The 16,733-nt window shown below is 35.2% G+C and overlaps 1 protein-coding gene across 4 annotated transcripts in view; it reads right to left on the bottom strand.

The window, feature by feature from the left end:
• The window catches only part of LOC127850125 (calcium-dependent protein kinase C-like), a 160,061-nt gene that overhangs the window by 32,128 nt on the left and 111,200 nt on the right, over window positions 1-16,733 (bottom strand). For all 4 annotated transcript variants that reach the window (XM_052382912.1, XM_052382911.1, XM_052382915.1 and 1 more), the window contains 6 exons: window positions 15,346-15,437; window positions 11,916-11,978; window positions 10,197-10,335; window positions 5,466-5,546; window positions 3,552-3,659; window positions 98-238 (listed from right to left, as the gene is read on the bottom strand). In XM_052382912.1, the coding sequence (XP_052238872.1) occupies window positions 98-238; window positions 3,552-3,659; window positions 5,466-5,546; window positions 10,197-10,335; window positions 11,916-11,978; window positions 15,346-15,437 (624 nt within the window). The remainder of the gene's footprint in view (window positions 1-97; window positions 239-3,551; window positions 3,660-5,465; window positions 5,547-10,196; window positions 10,336-11,915; window positions 11,979-15,345; window positions 15,438-16,733) is intronic.

Consider the following 16,733-nt stretch of genomic DNA (forward strand, 5'->3'; position numbering starts at 1 on the left):
CTTTTCCAAAATGAAAAATTACAATAATAGAAGCATAAGTGGTGTATATGTCAATATCTACAAATGATACAAGTACCGCAACATAAACTGAACTCACGATTTTCGGTTTATATGGTGGCTGCACTTCCCGGTTTTCGATCTTGTCCCACAAAATACGTTTGAAGAATGCGTGGTCTTTGAAGTCCCTTTCTCCAGTTGGCCCACAGCCAAGTCTCTTGGCAGGATTCTTAGTAAGTAACTGTTAACAAACAAAACAGACTTACAGATCAACGTAGATTTGCAAATAACTCGCCCTGCAATCGGAAATCTGGGCTTAATGCATGTGCATAAACAATTGTCCCATATTAGCATGTGCAGTCTGCACAGGCTAATCAGGGATAACACTTTTTGCTTTGTGTACATAGACAGTCTCTTCTTAACAAAAAATCCAGTTAAGGCAGAAAGGGTCATCCCTGTTAAGCCTTTCAGGACTGCACAGGCTAATCTGAGAGGACATTTTACACACATGCATTAAGCCAAGCATGAGGCACAAATTAAGTTATTTTTATTTAAACAAGCACACACCCATTCAAAACGTGTGTTTGTCAAGCATGTTCAGATTGAGCAAGAACAAAAGCAAGAGAAAAACAAGTTTATAATTTCTATGAAAACAACAACATGTAATTCACCTCGTCCATAACAGAAATGGATTATAATTTTTCTCCTTATTGATTTTTTTTCTCAACAGCCTTGTGTTTACCTGCCTTGTGTATTTTGTAAGGGTTAGAATGAAATCAATACGTATTTCTTTCTGGATGTTAAAGTTTTACAACAATTCAAGAGAGATAACCTGTAGGGGAACCAACTACAATGCAGTTCTGAATTGTCTCACTTTAATAAGAAAGTCTAAAATTCCTTGATAAACTATTTTCCTGAATGGTGTGTATTTTGAAGTTTATGAGGTCTTTCCGCGCCTACGGCTACATGATGTGAAGACTCTCAGTGCGTTCCACTTATTTAATAAGTTAGTTGACTACAAAAGTTGGGACAAATTTTTTAATTGTAGCGCAATTTCCAGCCCTTTGTTTTTTTTACTGACAGACATTTTATCTTTGGTGTTGAGCGGGAAGGGAGAGCCAGAGAACCAAGAGGAAGCCTCGCCTGTCAAGTACACCAACCAGGCTTACATTCTTTCTGAGTTTTCAACATAACAAGCTTGTGTTCGTGGAGAACACACAGTTACGAACAAAGTTCATTTCTCTTTTCATCGCGATTTATTTCTGTTGAATATTTTCAAATACAACGCTTATGTTCGTGAAATACAATTTTACAGTGCGCCAGCCAATATGGCTGCAACGCCATGAAAACATGACTGCTCTACTCGATTGTCAAACTTAGACTTTCTTTTTAGAAAAAATCAAAACTGACCAAACAGGCTGTATACATTTTCTGATTGGCCATGATAAATATGCCGGTTGACCGACTCTCTTATGTTCGGATTTAATGAAGCGGTCGGCAGGTGCTAGACAGAAATTATCTTAATTGAACATATGTCAACGAATATTTTTGATGGCTTTTCAAGATAAGTATATTCAGACTGTGTTTCATAACTAATCTTGTTTGACATCTTTAAGTATACACCTTTAGGCAGTCACATTTTGATTTGCACCTTGATAACCGTGGTACATTTTAATGTAAACTTAATTACTTTCTCTTATGATTTGATAAATATTTAAATTAAGATTCTATAATTGTATTTAAACCATTATTTTCTCTATAATTAAACATCTATAATATTTAATTCTTTATAATAAAACATCTATAAATAATCTCCAAAATTCAAGAATCCTATTTATGAAATTATGGTTGTTGTGATAAAAGATTTATTAATAATTTTCTACAATTATTAATTTATAAATACCAACTACGTTACATTGGGTACAGAAAGGTTTTGAATACATCATTCAAAATGTTCTCCTCACTGAACTTTATTCTTTCCTTCTGAGCCATTTGTTTACCTGCCCAGTGTATTTTTTAAGTGTTGCAATTAAATAAATTCATATACATATTTCTTCCTGGATATTAAGTTTAGACAACAATTCAAGAGACATTATCACAAACCAACTACAAAGTAGGTCTAAAATAGTCTCCATTAAACAAATAAGAAACCGTCAGAGACGGGTAATGCTCCCCAAAGTTTTTTTTTGTCACAATCTTTCACTATATATTCAGATAAAAGGAAACGTCTTGAGGGCACCGTAGTTGGGGGGACAAGAATTTTTTATATAAAATTTCAAAGGGCCATAACTCTGTGTAAAATCATCCGACCAGAACCCGCTGATAATATGCACATTTCCTCTTGGTAGTGAAGCTTCCCATAAAGTTTCATTGAATTCCGATCATTAGTTGCTGAGAAATAGCCCGGACAAGAATTGCACTATATGTTCAGTTAATGGAAAATTTCAAAGGGCCATAACTCTGTGAAAAATCATCTGACCAGAACCCGCTGATAATATGCACATCTCCTCTTGGTAGTGAAGTTTTCCATAAAGTTTTATTGAATTCAGGTCATTAGTTGCTGAGAAATAGCCCGGACAAGAATTGCACTATATGTACAGTTAATGGAAAATTTCAAAGGGCCATAACTCTGTGAAAAATCATCCGACCAGAACCCGCTGATAGTATGCACATCTCCTCTTGGTAGTGAAGCTTCCCATAAAGTTTCATTGAATTCCGGTCATTAGTTGCTGAGAAATAGCCCGGACAAAAATTGTGCACGGACGGACACACGGAAGGACACATGGATGGAAGGACGGAAGGATGGACGGACAGACGAAGTGGCAACTATATGCTCCCCCAAAAATATTTTGGGGGAGCATAAAAAGTTATAAAAATAATAAACAACTATTTTCCTACATACAATAATCATCAGCAAAAGGCTTTTTTTAATGAATATTTCTGCTCTTAAACTTTATTTTTTGTTCAATCAACACTTATGTACACTAGTAACAAACAATAGTTGAATATGAAAATATCACTATGCTATTGAAAATATTGCCTTTTCAAAGTCCTCCAGTTAAATTTAATTTTAAAAGTTGAACTTAGGTCACAATAAAGTCTTGTTATGAGCTAAAAGTGTGAAACAATTACATTAATTGCAAACAATATGTAATTATCCTTAACTAGAGCTTTGTAACAAACTTGAATCCCCGCTTCCCTTTGTCCATTCCTGTCAACACATCTCAACCCTTGACCACTCAGATACAGATTTTTTGGAAGTGTTGTAGTCCCTTACAAAATCAAATTAAATCTAAAACCTTTCTTCCTAGATTGAAATGTTAAGGGCTTTATTTCGAAGCTTATCATATACTGATGAGCAGCAAACAGCATAAACCCTATATAAATCGCAGGCTGTTCTTGTTTTATGCTGGTTGCATGTAGCCATTATCTATTATCTACAGTGGAAAGTGTTGTTCCTGATTAGCGTGTGCAGACTGCACAGGCTAATTTGGGATGACACTTTACCCATTTAAAGTAAGTAGGCCCAGACAAACCCACGTTCAGTTGCTCACCCCTTTACAGATGGCAACTGCCTCCCTTGACATAGATTTAGGATACGAGACGTTGTGGTCTGTGATGGACGTGAACAGCTCTTCCTCATCCTCACCGTCAAATGGGGGCTGAAATATACACAAAGAACATCTTAGAAGGTGAATATTGCACATGGAGAACATTTCACATGTAGAACATCCCACATGGAAAAAATCTCCCAAAGGGAATATTTTACATGGAAAACATCTCACTCGAAGAATATCTAACATGGAGAACATCTCAAACAGAGAATATGATGCATATATATTTGGAATATATACTAACAGGCATGGTATTTTACAAGCACATGCTTATATTTATTAAAACCATTGACATTATACAAACTAGAGCTTTGTCACAGACGTGACTTATACCTCTAAATGCCACATTGACACAGACTATTTTGCATGCTGTCTTCACAAAACAAGAGAATCTAATTTATGGAGACTTTTAAGAATTATTATGCCATTATCATTTATTGCCATTTTGACCTTTGAACTCTTGAATTCTTTCACATGACACGCCGTCCAATGACTTTGGACAAAATTAATCTCATAATGAATGACATAGTTATGGCCTGGACAAGATCATGTATTGCCATGTTTGACCTTTAAACTAAAAGTGTGACCTTGACCTTGGAGATATCGACGTAATTCTTTCGTGTGACTCACCGTCCAATGATGGTGAACAAAAGAGCCGAATGACTTTAAAATCTCACAATAAACGACATAAATATTGCCCGGACAAGCTCATTTATGGTCATTTTTTACCTTTGAACTCAAAGTGTGACCTTGACCTTGGAGATAGCGACGTTATTCTTTTGCGCTATACACAGTCCAATGATGTTGAACAAATGTGCCAAATGATTTTAAAATCTCACTATGAATGACACAGTATAATGTCCCTGACAAGCTCATTTATGGCCATTTTTGACCTTTGAACTAAAAGTGTGACATTGACCTTGGAGATATTGACGTAATTCTTTCACGCGACACCGTCCGATGATGGTGAACATATGTGCCAAATGATTTTTTAATTTCAAAATGAACAACATAGTTATGGCCCAGACAAGCTCATTTATGGCCATTTTTGACCTTTGAATTCAAAGTGTGACCTTGACCTTGGAGATATTGGCGCAATTCTTTACCGCGACACACCGTCCAATGATGGTGAACAAACGTGACAAATGATTTTTAAATCTCACAATAAATGGCAAAGTTATGGCCCGGACAAGCATTTGACCTTTGAACTCCAAGTGTGACCTTCACCTTTGAGATTTCACACAACACACAGTCCCATGATGGTGAACAAATAAATCATTTTAAAATCTAACGATAAATGACATAGTTATGGTCAAGACAAACTTTTGGTTTAAACCACAATATGTGACCCAGTGACCTAGTTTTTAACCCGGCATGACCCATATTCAAACTTGACCTAGACATCATCTAGATACAACTTGTGAACAAGTTGGGTGAACATCGGATGAAATTTCGGGACAGACAGACAGACAGACAAAGTGATTCCTATATAGCCCCCATTACCAATGGTAATGGGAGTATAATTACATGCACGTATAAGAACGTCAATGCAATATTTGTGAAAGTCTCTTAATTTTCAAACACGTGTATGAGTAATTACTGTAGCCCAAAATACACTCCCAATCTAAATTAAGACTCCATTTCAGCTGGCTATATGCGGAGTTTCATCAAGATTGGTCAATGCAAACTAAGGTAACTGATTGGAAACCACCTTTATGATGATGCACAACCTATCACCCAACCGCCTACATCTATCTAACAACCAGGATTGTCAACTTTATCGAAATCCTGGTTTAATATGCATACAGGAGGGGGCACAACTCAGGTCAACATTAAATTACATTTGCTAGTTACCTGTCCTGCAAGCATTTCATACAAGAGAACTCCATAAGCCCACCAGTCCACGGATTTCCCATATGGTTGGTACAGCACAATCTATAAATAGAACAACAGGTACACATCATGGTGAGTACTTATTAATTTTAAACTTATTACGTGAAAAATATTATAGCAGTTTGTTTCACAAACTTGTGACTTTTAATGTGAAATGAACGACCAACCAACCTTCAAACTGACAAATATAAGAGTAGCTAAAATATATTTTCTCTCTTACTTCTATAATGATTTAAATGAAAAATGACTGCTTTATTATTTTCTAACTAAACACAAATATACTTGATGAATAGTGTCTGATCAAATGGGCTCTAATTAAAAAAATATATATTGGGATCAGAAACAACCTAGAACATAAAGCTGATGGCTGAACCAAAACTAAAACTGAATACAAAAAGTTCATTTAGATCAATAATTTACAAATAGCTTCCATGTTCATTGCATAAAACATATTTTCCATATCATTTGAGACAAGTTATTATATCGTGACCTTAGCTATCATCGACAGATAAGATCTCTGTCCTACATCGTATCATAACAGTTTCCTAGCTTTCAAGCACGACCCCAAGGGATATTATAATAAATATGAGAAATATAATTATGAATGCATTGAACTTTGTAGAGTAAAGTAGGCACCTATATTCTGGTGGTATCTCTATTTTTGCCAAACTGTTTATCTTCAGAATGTAAGGTGTTGTAGTTTACATCAAACATGTTTTGTTGTTTTGTTTTTGTAATACATTTATCATGTGTACATTAACCCTTTGAATGCTGGGAAATTTGTCTTCTGCTAAAATGTCGTCTGCTGAATTTCTAAAATTAGCATTTTCTTCGATTTTTTTTCAAAGAATACTATCAGAATAGCAAACAGTCTGGATCCTGATGAGACGCCACGTTCTGTATCCAAACTGTTTGCAAAGGCCTTCAAAATTTGGTTCCAGCACTGAAAGGGTTAATTAATTAATTAAAAAACTATAAGCAATAAGATTGTTGTGGTTTCTAGCAATAAATTTGAGAAAAACTTTGAGAAAACAAGGAAACTTGCATGCAGAAAACTATGAAAAAGTAGGTTTGTTAGCAGTTGAGACAATAACTAGGAGGTTTTAACAGGTCAAACATTTCCCTGCAGCAGTTTTATATGGTTAAATTCAATTACAATAGACTGTGAGTTAACACATTACTAAGACATAGTCCGACATAAAAATATTCAATTACAATTTTGTATGAAGAGAAGTGTTAAAGGGACTGGCAACCACGACGACGAAGAAAAGAAAAGTTGTAAAATATCGTATTTTTTTACAATTATTAGTTTATATTGATTAAAATATCACGTCTGGTATATTACATGGTTGTGGTTGACAGTCCCTTTAATGAGAATACATACACTTCTATAGAAATATGCCATAACCTATTTTCATTCAATCACCTATTATAAGAGTTCTACTCAAAGTCTCAAAAACACAGACACCTTATCAAATGAATTGTCAGTCACTAAGCAAAGATAATAATGTTGACCAAACAGGTGAATGAAGTGTACCTTCAAGCACAGTTTTGTGGTATATACTGTGTTCACAAGCTTTTCCTTTAACTTAAGCCTGTGACCTTGTTTTTGGCCTGCTTGACTCAGATTTGAATTTAGCCAAGCCATAATTGGGAAGGAATGTTCTCACCAAAATTCAAGAAGATTGTGTAATACAAGTATTCTCTCTTGTGTTAAATTTTAACATGGCTAAATAATGACAACGAAGGACAATCTACCACATTTGGACAAAAGGCAATCACAAAAGCTTCATGAGATTGTTAGCTAAAACAGTACTTCTTTAACAGCAAATAAATTTGAAACAAACGTTCAGTTGATACTTCAATGAAAAAGTTAATATAACCTGGTATAATTCAAATAAAGTGTCTGGATATTGCCTTACATATTGGGTTTAAGGGTAAAGTACTGTGAGAATAAAGCTGAACATGTTGAATGAAATCTTACAAATATAGCATTATTATTATTTTTTTTTTAAGTATCTTTTTTTAATAAGGATGACATATGCTGTCAGAGTATAATATTAAATATTGTGCTGATATTAATGTTATGTAACAATCTGATATGTTGCTATGGTGATATATACAAGAAAATATATAATTTCATTAAAATACTGTTATTTGAGTCAATAGCAGAAAAAAACATTTCCAAGTAATTTGTCTTGTTGTCAAAATAGCACAATATACAAAACAGCTACAGTATGTTTCTATTTCGGTTGTGGTTTCCATTTATTTAGTGGTTTCTATTTCTGTTGTGGTTACTACTTCAGTAATATTATGAAACAAGGTGATGTTTTAATAAATCACAGCAGCATGTGGTGACTGTTTCATAATTGTGAAAATTAAATCCAAGTAAATCAACATAAGGCTAGACATTTCCACAACTCAGTACAATCAAAACTTCTTATTCTGAAGTTGTCTGGCGGCATACAATACCATTAAGTCTCGCTCAGGGGAAATAAGGGCTTAAGGCATGTACAAGTGTCGTCCAAGATTAGCCTGTGCAGCCCGCAAGGGCTAACAAGTACAGACTCTTTTCGCCTTTATGGTATTTGTTGTTTAAAAGAAGTCCTTTCTTAGCTAAGATCCAGTTTAGGCCTGTAATGACCGTGCAGGCTAATCTGGAACGACACTTAACGCACATGCATTAAGCCCAGTTTTCCCAAAACAAGGTTCATATATTTACCTCCTGAGAAACAATGTCTGATTTGCAACAATTCTTAGGGATATACAGATTTGGCAAAACACAGTCTGGGACCAACCAGTTCCAATATTTACTAACCAATTCTTAGACATAATATACTTAACACACAAAATTACTTCAGAGCAAACACTTGAGGAAAAAACAAATACTAGTCATGGATATGCATCAAATATTACTTAAAAAACATTGATAATTTGTTTCAAATAGATTTAAAAGGTTTTTGTGCAATCTTGCATGCATTTGTTGAAACTAATTTGTTTGTTAACGTTGTGTGCTTTTGCTGCATATTTTACAGCAGGCTGTCATCTGCAAGTATCATGTTCAAAGCAGCACTAGCTGACAAATATTGTATTCAGTGTCAAGAATAGCACAATAATTTCTGAATTAGTAAAGAATTTCCCTGGTGGCACAGAAAATGTTGGAAAGATATGATTTGCTACCAGCTGGTAATTTGATTTACAGGGTCTACGGGTACAAAGATGGGTGACTAGGAGGTCGCGTCATGTTTCTTTTGAACACTAGAAATGTTTTACATTAGCTTCCCCGCTTGTAATTCTAAGGGTATTGCCACTCAATGCAGCAGGTGAATGTCTTTAGACAAACATCGGTCATCTGTTGACGACATTCTGGTCACTGACCTATTCTTAGCAGCACTGAACCGGTTTGACAGGGTTCTACGGAGCTTGTGCCTGATTGGTAATCCTTTATAATTGTTCATCAGTATGTGGCTTTAGTAAATTAGTATGCAAGTTAATCTTGCTGGGGTACTGGGGCATTTAAGGCGAATTCTGGGTATGTTTTTAGTTTCAAAAGATGTCAGTTTTAAAAGAATTACTTAGTTAATGTTTTGCTTTGAAGCAGTTTGAAGCTTTGGTTTTGATCTATTTATTTGTGAGTGATTTGAGGATATTACTTTGAAGGAGTTTTTGTTTTAAAGGTTATAAGATTTTTATTTTTGTCAAATTTCTGTTTTACAGTAGGCAATACTGTCATCACAATAATGTTTCTGTAATGTTTGAGCACTTGTCTGTTGGACGATTGGATTGTCTCCCTTGAATTAGTAATATAAGGGGATTACTGCACTGGGACTCAATCTGTTATGTTTATTCAACAGATTAATGTTGGAAATGACTTATAAGCGTTGAAATTGCTTCTCCGGCATGACATTTTAGGGTAGTTTTTCACTTTTAGTTTTCCCTTTAACCCAAAGTCTTAAAATATGCAATGGTATTAATCTATCCCACAGTCTTAAAATATGCAATGCTAGTTATATTACAGCAACTGATAAGGAAAAATTGTTGTCTGTAAAATTCACTTTAAACATGTGAAACAAAGTCTGCAGGGTTTCATCATGACCAGCCAAGTGTTTTTCATTATAAATTAAGTACCTGGAGCTGCATTATAAGAGTTACAATAGGGTGTTCATGGACTCATATCTTATTCACTTTAATAGAAGTTGGGAAGAATGTTGAATTATAACTGCAATTTCCAACTGTTTGAGCCGCGTTCTGAGAAAACTGGGCATAATGCATGTGCATAGTGTCATCCCATATTAGCCTGTGCAGTCCGCACAGGCTAATCAGGGACGACACTTACCGCCTAACCTTGATTTTCGGCAAGGAGGGACTTCCTTGAAACTAAAAATACCATAAAAGCAGAGTGTCATCCCTGATTAGCCTGTGCGGACTGCACAGGCTAATCTGGGACGACACTTTACGCACATACATTAAGCCCAATTTTCTCAGAACAAGGCACATTTAGTGGGTGGTGTGGTGCTGTGGGGGAAGACCAGAGTATCCGGGGGACACCCCATGTCTGCAATCACTTACCCAGCTTGCATGTACAAGGATCAGGTATTGAACCATGGTCGCCTAAGTGAGAAGTGCATGTACCAACCACAGCGCTATTTTGACAGCCTCACAACAAGCCAAACAATTTATAGGACTGTTTACCTCAGGTGCGATGTAATCTGGCGTCCCGCAGAATGTCTTGGTGGTCTTGTCATTAAGGATTCCTTCCTTACACATGCCGAAGTCTGCAATTTTCACATGACCTTCTGAGTCCAGGAGAACATTGTCCAGCTTCAAGTCTCTACAGACATAAATCATACAAAGATCATGCATCTAGAAATGAGCCTCGCTGAGAAAAAAAAAAACGGGGCTTTTTGCTTGTGGCTAATGTATCGTTCCAACCAATTTTCCTGTGTAGTCTGCACAAACTAATCTTGGAAGACACTTTCCTTATAGACTTTTCGTTTAGAAATGACTTCCTTTAAATAGACATTCCAACAAAGTGGAAAGTGTTGTCCCTGATTAGCCTGTGCAATATGGGACAATACTTTATACCCACATGAGTAGGAACTTTTTTCCCAAAGTGCATTTAAAAACGTATGAGTCGCGTTCTGAGAAAACTGGGCTTAATGCAGTCCCCACAGGCTAGTCAGGGACAACACTTTCCGCCTCAACTGGAATTTCGTTAAGAAGATACTCCTTAAAACAAATTTACATAAAAGCCGAAAGTGCAGACTGCATTAACTAATCTGGGATGACACTTAAGTACATAAATGATTACCCCCAGTTTTCCCAGGCTCACTTTAATGAAATTTTGAAAAGACTTTGCCATGGATATTTTTTTTCAAGAGATATGTCATTCAAACAATTAAAGCATCGCTTCCTGTAACTTTGGGTCAAATAAAATAAAAAGCAAATCATGTTCTTCTAGTTAGTGGTTGATGGTACTGTATGGCAAAATAGTGTAAAAACCAAGAAAAAATATAAGGCCTTAAGTCTGGGCTGTTACTCAGAAACCCACAAAGGAAATCTTTAAACTTATAAATTGAGTAAAGTGAAATCTCAGATCCTCTTTAAATCTCAGATCTATACATAATCCATCAATTTTCAGACAACTAAGCCAATCTGTACACTTCCATTTTCAAAGAATTTCAGAATTTGATAAATGTATGTCATTTGCTGAAGTTTTCCCAAAGGGTATTTTGACTATCAAGCCCCGCATTCAATGTGCAATAGTTTCAAGCAGATGAGGGCAGGTTTTCGTAAGGTTTTTTGTGCCAGTGAAGAACAGCAGGACATTTCAAACAGGTCTTGCTATACTTCAACACAAGACAGAGGCCCAAGCATTGCCAGTTCTTGGTGATTATCCCTATATCAATTTGACGCATTTGCAGTCATTTGGAAAATCTAATAAAATTCAAGACCTTTCTTATAAGATTAAAGTTTTGAAGGTTTTATTACCAATCTTAAGGTACTGATGAGGAGAAAAAAGCGCAAAACCTGAACAGCATGTTAGTTACTCCCAGGCTGGTCTGGTTTTATGATGGTTGCATATAGCCATCTTTGCGGGAAAGGGTTGTAACACATCTCTTTGTTCTTACAACAACATACAGTTGTTCTTTTCTTGCTTGCATACAATTTGTTATAGTAAGTATTAAAAATCAAAATGATCCACATAACCAATCAACTGGTTGCTTCAAACATTTAAATTTTGATTCTAACCTTGTACTGTTGATGTCTATATAATATTGCCAGGTAACTGATTTGGTAAAATGTGAACATATTTAAAACACGAAGACGATTATTATAATGCAAGTGGGCTAAATCTTCTTTTTTTAAATGTTTTTTTTTAAGTTGAAAACTTATAAGAAAATTGCCTACCGGTAGATTATTCCTTGCTTGTGAAGGAAGAAGAGACCTATGGCTATTTCTGCCGCATAGAATCTGTAATAAACAATAAAACACCTTGTCACATGCAATCAACTGATCGAGGGTTGAGGTGTCATGCCAGTTTAGCCTAGGACAACACTTTCAGCACAATATGTCATTACTAAAACACTGTTTTCCTAGAGAGAAGCCCAAATGTTGTGCAGATATTACTACTTTGCAACCACCCCTTGTCAAGCATTCAATGAACAGACCTTATATCATTTTTTATATACAATTATGCAAATGTTTGTGTTTCTACATTGCAATGATGCTGTTTATTTACTAATTGTTTTCACTAATTTACAACCACAATCACAATCTATTAATGTCTATTTACTACAGGAATTCCCTGAGAACTCTGAAATATTCAAACCAAATAGACCATAATCAGAAAAAATGTGTTCTTTCACAAACAATAACTATCAAACTATTTGACAGAGATGTGCGTCCGTATATCACTATATAAAGAACTTATTCTACATTAATTTACTGAGGCAAATTTTCTGACACAAGAATTGCTGACAGCAATTAGTTTATTAAAGCTACATTACTCATCTAAAATGACAATAGTTCTAAAAATACGAGACTACTTTTTTACAGATCATAAAATTATATCACATCTTCTAGTACATGTCCAAAGTGTACTGATCATTGGATAGTTCTTAAAAATAGAATTAATTATAAATGTGTCTGGGAAAAGCAGAGATCTAAAATAGACACAATTTAAATCTTGCTACCTGTGGTCACAGCTTTTTCTAAATGTGAAGCTATTCATGTTCAACTTTATGACAGAAATGTTAATCACAGTACTTCAAGAAAACTTTAAACATGGAACAATTGTGAATAAGATGAGCTGGTTCGACTTATGACTTTTGGATATGCCTCTTATTCTCTCTAAACTAGAATGCCAACTTCAATCATAGTAAATAAAATAAGTAACATAATGGATATTACAGATGCATTATAAGTATTCAATCATAGTGAATTATAGCAATGTGTTTCACAAAACATTTACCATTTTGCATGAACCAATTTATCTGCCTAGATCCAAGGCTATTTATCTGATATTGTATCAATATGCACTTTCTCAAAGTGTACTTATTTTAAGTTATTGGAAACATATTAAATGGCACACAAAATAAAGTTGCTAAACCTATAACTAACTGTTTAATGTTTAAATTATGTTTTGCATTTGGTAGATGAATGATTGACAATTTAAAACTAAACTGCATTGTTCCATTTTGACGTATCATGGATATTAAAATAATTTGAATATAAATTAAATGAAAATGATTTAAACAGAAGGAATATAATTTTTAGATGACCATCATGTATGTTGCATACAAAACACCCAACATGTCCAGGGGAGGGAAGTAAAGACAAACAAATTCCTCCAGAGGTAGGACAATTGAGTCATGTTCTGAGAAAACTGGGCATACTGCATGTGCGTAAAGTGATGTCCCAGATTAGCTTGTGCAGTCTGCACAGGCTAATAAGGGACAACACTTTCCGCCTAAATTGGATTTTTGCTAAGAAGAGACTTCATTTAAACCAAAAATGTCATAAAAGCGGAAAGTGTCTTCCCTGATAAGCCTGTGCGGAATGCACAGGCTAAACTGGGACAACACTCTACGCACATGCATTATGCCCAGTTTTCTCAGAACACGACTCAATTATGCCCCCTGGGGCATGATTTGAAAAAAACTTGACTTGGGACAACTGGATGAAGTAATATTATAAATACCAAACCTCTTTGAGTTGAGGTTTCAAAGATTTCTTTTTTTAAAGTTTTCCCTTTATATATGTTGTAAATAGTTATTCCCAAAGAAGATCTATTTTGGACCCCAGGGACATAATTAGAACAAATTTGGAAGAGGATCATCATATGATTTTGTTAAAGTTAAAAACTATTTGTCAAGCTTGATTGCATTAAAAGCCTTCCGCTTATTGTGATTCTTTTGTTTGTGTTTACTGGATGGAACTGGTTCTCAGCGCCTTTTGGGAGAAGCCGTGATCTTCCCCAGTCGCTACCTGGTCACATGAGCCATCATGCCACAACAACCTTCTAACAATATGTGTTGTTATATGCTAAATATAACACATATGACCTCTTAGGCATGGTCATTTTTGAACCTAGTGGCATAATTTGAACAAACTTAGTTGAGGACCAATTAAGAATTGAATAGCATTGTTCTGCATTTCATCGGTGTATGAACTGTCGGGAAAATTACGCCTTAATTAGGTGTATTTTTCCCGACAGTTCATACACCAATGAAATGCAGAAAAAATGCCATTCAATTTTTATAACACAACACAAAATGATCTTAGAGATGAAATTAAATCTTGGTAAGGGTCATAAAAGGCGGTTAACTTTGCTTTATCTATTATATTATGTATATTTTGTGTTATTTCCATCTGTGGGAATAAAGTGACAAGTTATTTTTCGCTTCAATGAACATGTGTGAATAGTCGACTGTTTCACTTCCTTTGTACCTATACCATCCGCGTATCTGTATATACCAGTCTACATCCAAGGTGCGCACTTCTGCATACGGGTACTTGGGCGTTCTATAAATTGACCTAAGATTTAGCGATCATGACGTCGAGCAGCATTATACCTACTCATTTCTTTTCACTATTTATTTACTTGCAAAAAATATTAGTGGCTTAAAACTTAACTCGCAATTGGTATTTTTTACTCGCATTTTGCGAGTGTGGGAGTGTTAATTTCGAACCCTGTCTTGTTTATAGGTTGGGGTCATGTTGGTAAACAAGTATGCAAAATATGAAAGCAATATGTCAAGGGACAATGAAAATAATTGGGGTAGTACGAAAACTTTCAAAATTTGCACGCTTACAGAAACGCCGACGCCGGGGTGAGTAGGATAGCTCCACTATATATATGTCATATATAATAGTCAAGCTAAAAACCGGTCACGTGAACAAATTATCCATTCAGAATGCAGCATTCATATGAATGTGACAGAAGTTGTAATTATTAGACAATAAAACATACAAAAAATTAAACCCCTGATCCTAGTTGTTTCAGAGTATATTTTGGAAGAAATCATATTAAGCTTCGGTGACCTATATATGCAACCAACCAAAATGACTTGACCTAATTTCAAAGAGGTCATCCTTGGATAATCACTTTTAGGTTTTGTAAAAAATCAGTCCTGGGTTTAAGAAAAAGAAATCCACTACAAGAAATGGTTAACATAAACACGCACGCATGAACACTGTGATGGTCAAAGTTCCCTTATAATGAGCTCTAGTAAGAAATGGTTAACACAAACACGCACGCATGAACACTGTGATGGTCAAAGTTCCCTTATAATGAGCTCTAGTAAGCAAGAATGGATCATCATGCCTCTAAACTTACACTGCAACTGGTTCTTTAAATTTGCCTTCCTGCTGGATTCTGAACATCAGATCGCCTCCATTTACATACTCCATGACAAAATACAGGCGGTCCTGAAAAAACCCACATTACAAAGTAAAGCAAAGAGTGGAGCATCGTGGAAGTGTGTAGTAATTAATTCTCAAGCAAGCTGATTCCAACAAATCAATCAATCCTTATTCTGTAACCCTAAAATACTGTACTTAGGCGTTTAACCCATTTATGCCTAGCATCTAGAAAAAAGGCCTTTGCAAACAGCCTAGACCCAGATGAGACACCGCATGATGCAGCGTCTCATCAGGGTCTGCGCTGTTTGCTTAAAGGAATTTCTGTACGAAATATTCTAAATATAGAAATAAGTATACCAGGCATCCCTTATTTTGGAAATAAATTGATCCAATTTAAAAGGATGGAAGAGTCCACTAGGCATAAATGGGTTAAAAAAAGGTCTATTTTCACTACTCTGACTGACCTCATTTTTTAAAAATTCAGTTTTTTTTGTTTTTTCAGTTTTAGTTGTTGATGATTTTGCTAATTATGATCATAATCACTTAATTTACTACATTGCATGTCATTTTTGGTAACTTTAATCCTTTCCGCTAAAAAAAAATAAATACAAAAAGCATTCATCATCAGAATACCAAATCCTTCTCAACAGTGCTCCCTAAATAACCAACGGAAGTAATTGATGATCAAGATATCCTGCTCCTTGAACATGAAAGCTAACATTGTTATTACTGCACAACAAAGTGATCACTTCCAGATTGAAAACTTCCATAAATAGAACTAATTTTGCAAGCGAAAAATACTTCACTTATTCCATAGCCAGTGATTTTCTACCTCTCATCAAAGAGTTCATCCTAAAGACAACTATTAGAAAAAATTGGTCTCTAATGAAAATTGTGTATTGAGAAGAAAAAATCTAAAGCATTAAGGTGTTCATTATTTTCTATGTTGACATCGATAAAAAGAAGTCTGGAAAACTGCAAATAATGAGTTTCTTTACAAATCAGACGCGCTCTGAGAAAAGGGGTTTTAATGCATGTAAAGTGTCATCCCAGATTAGCCTGTGAAGCTCTGCACACGCTAATCAGGTACGACACTTTTCGCTCGAATGATATTCTTTGTTTGAATGAAAGTGTCTTCTTATAAAAAAATCCACTTTAAGCGGAAAGTGTTGTCCCTGATAAGCCTGTGCACTCTGCACAGGCTAATATGGGACGACACTTTACGCACATGTATTTAACCCCCTTTTCACAGAGTCATGCTCAAATGTTTTGTATCTTAGAAGATGATTTATTATGCTCCTTATTTCCAGAATGCCTTCAAAACCTTGAATTCTCTTTTAAAGGGACCTTTTCACATTTGGT

This window comes from Dreissena polymorpha, chromosome 11, assembly GCF_020536995.1.
Source record: "Dreissena polymorpha isolate Duluth1 chromosome 11, UMN_Dpol_1.0, whole genome shotgun sequence".
Classification (NCBI taxonomy): domain Eukaryota; kingdom Metazoa; phylum Mollusca; class Bivalvia; order Myida; family Dreissenidae; genus Dreissena; species Dreissena polymorpha.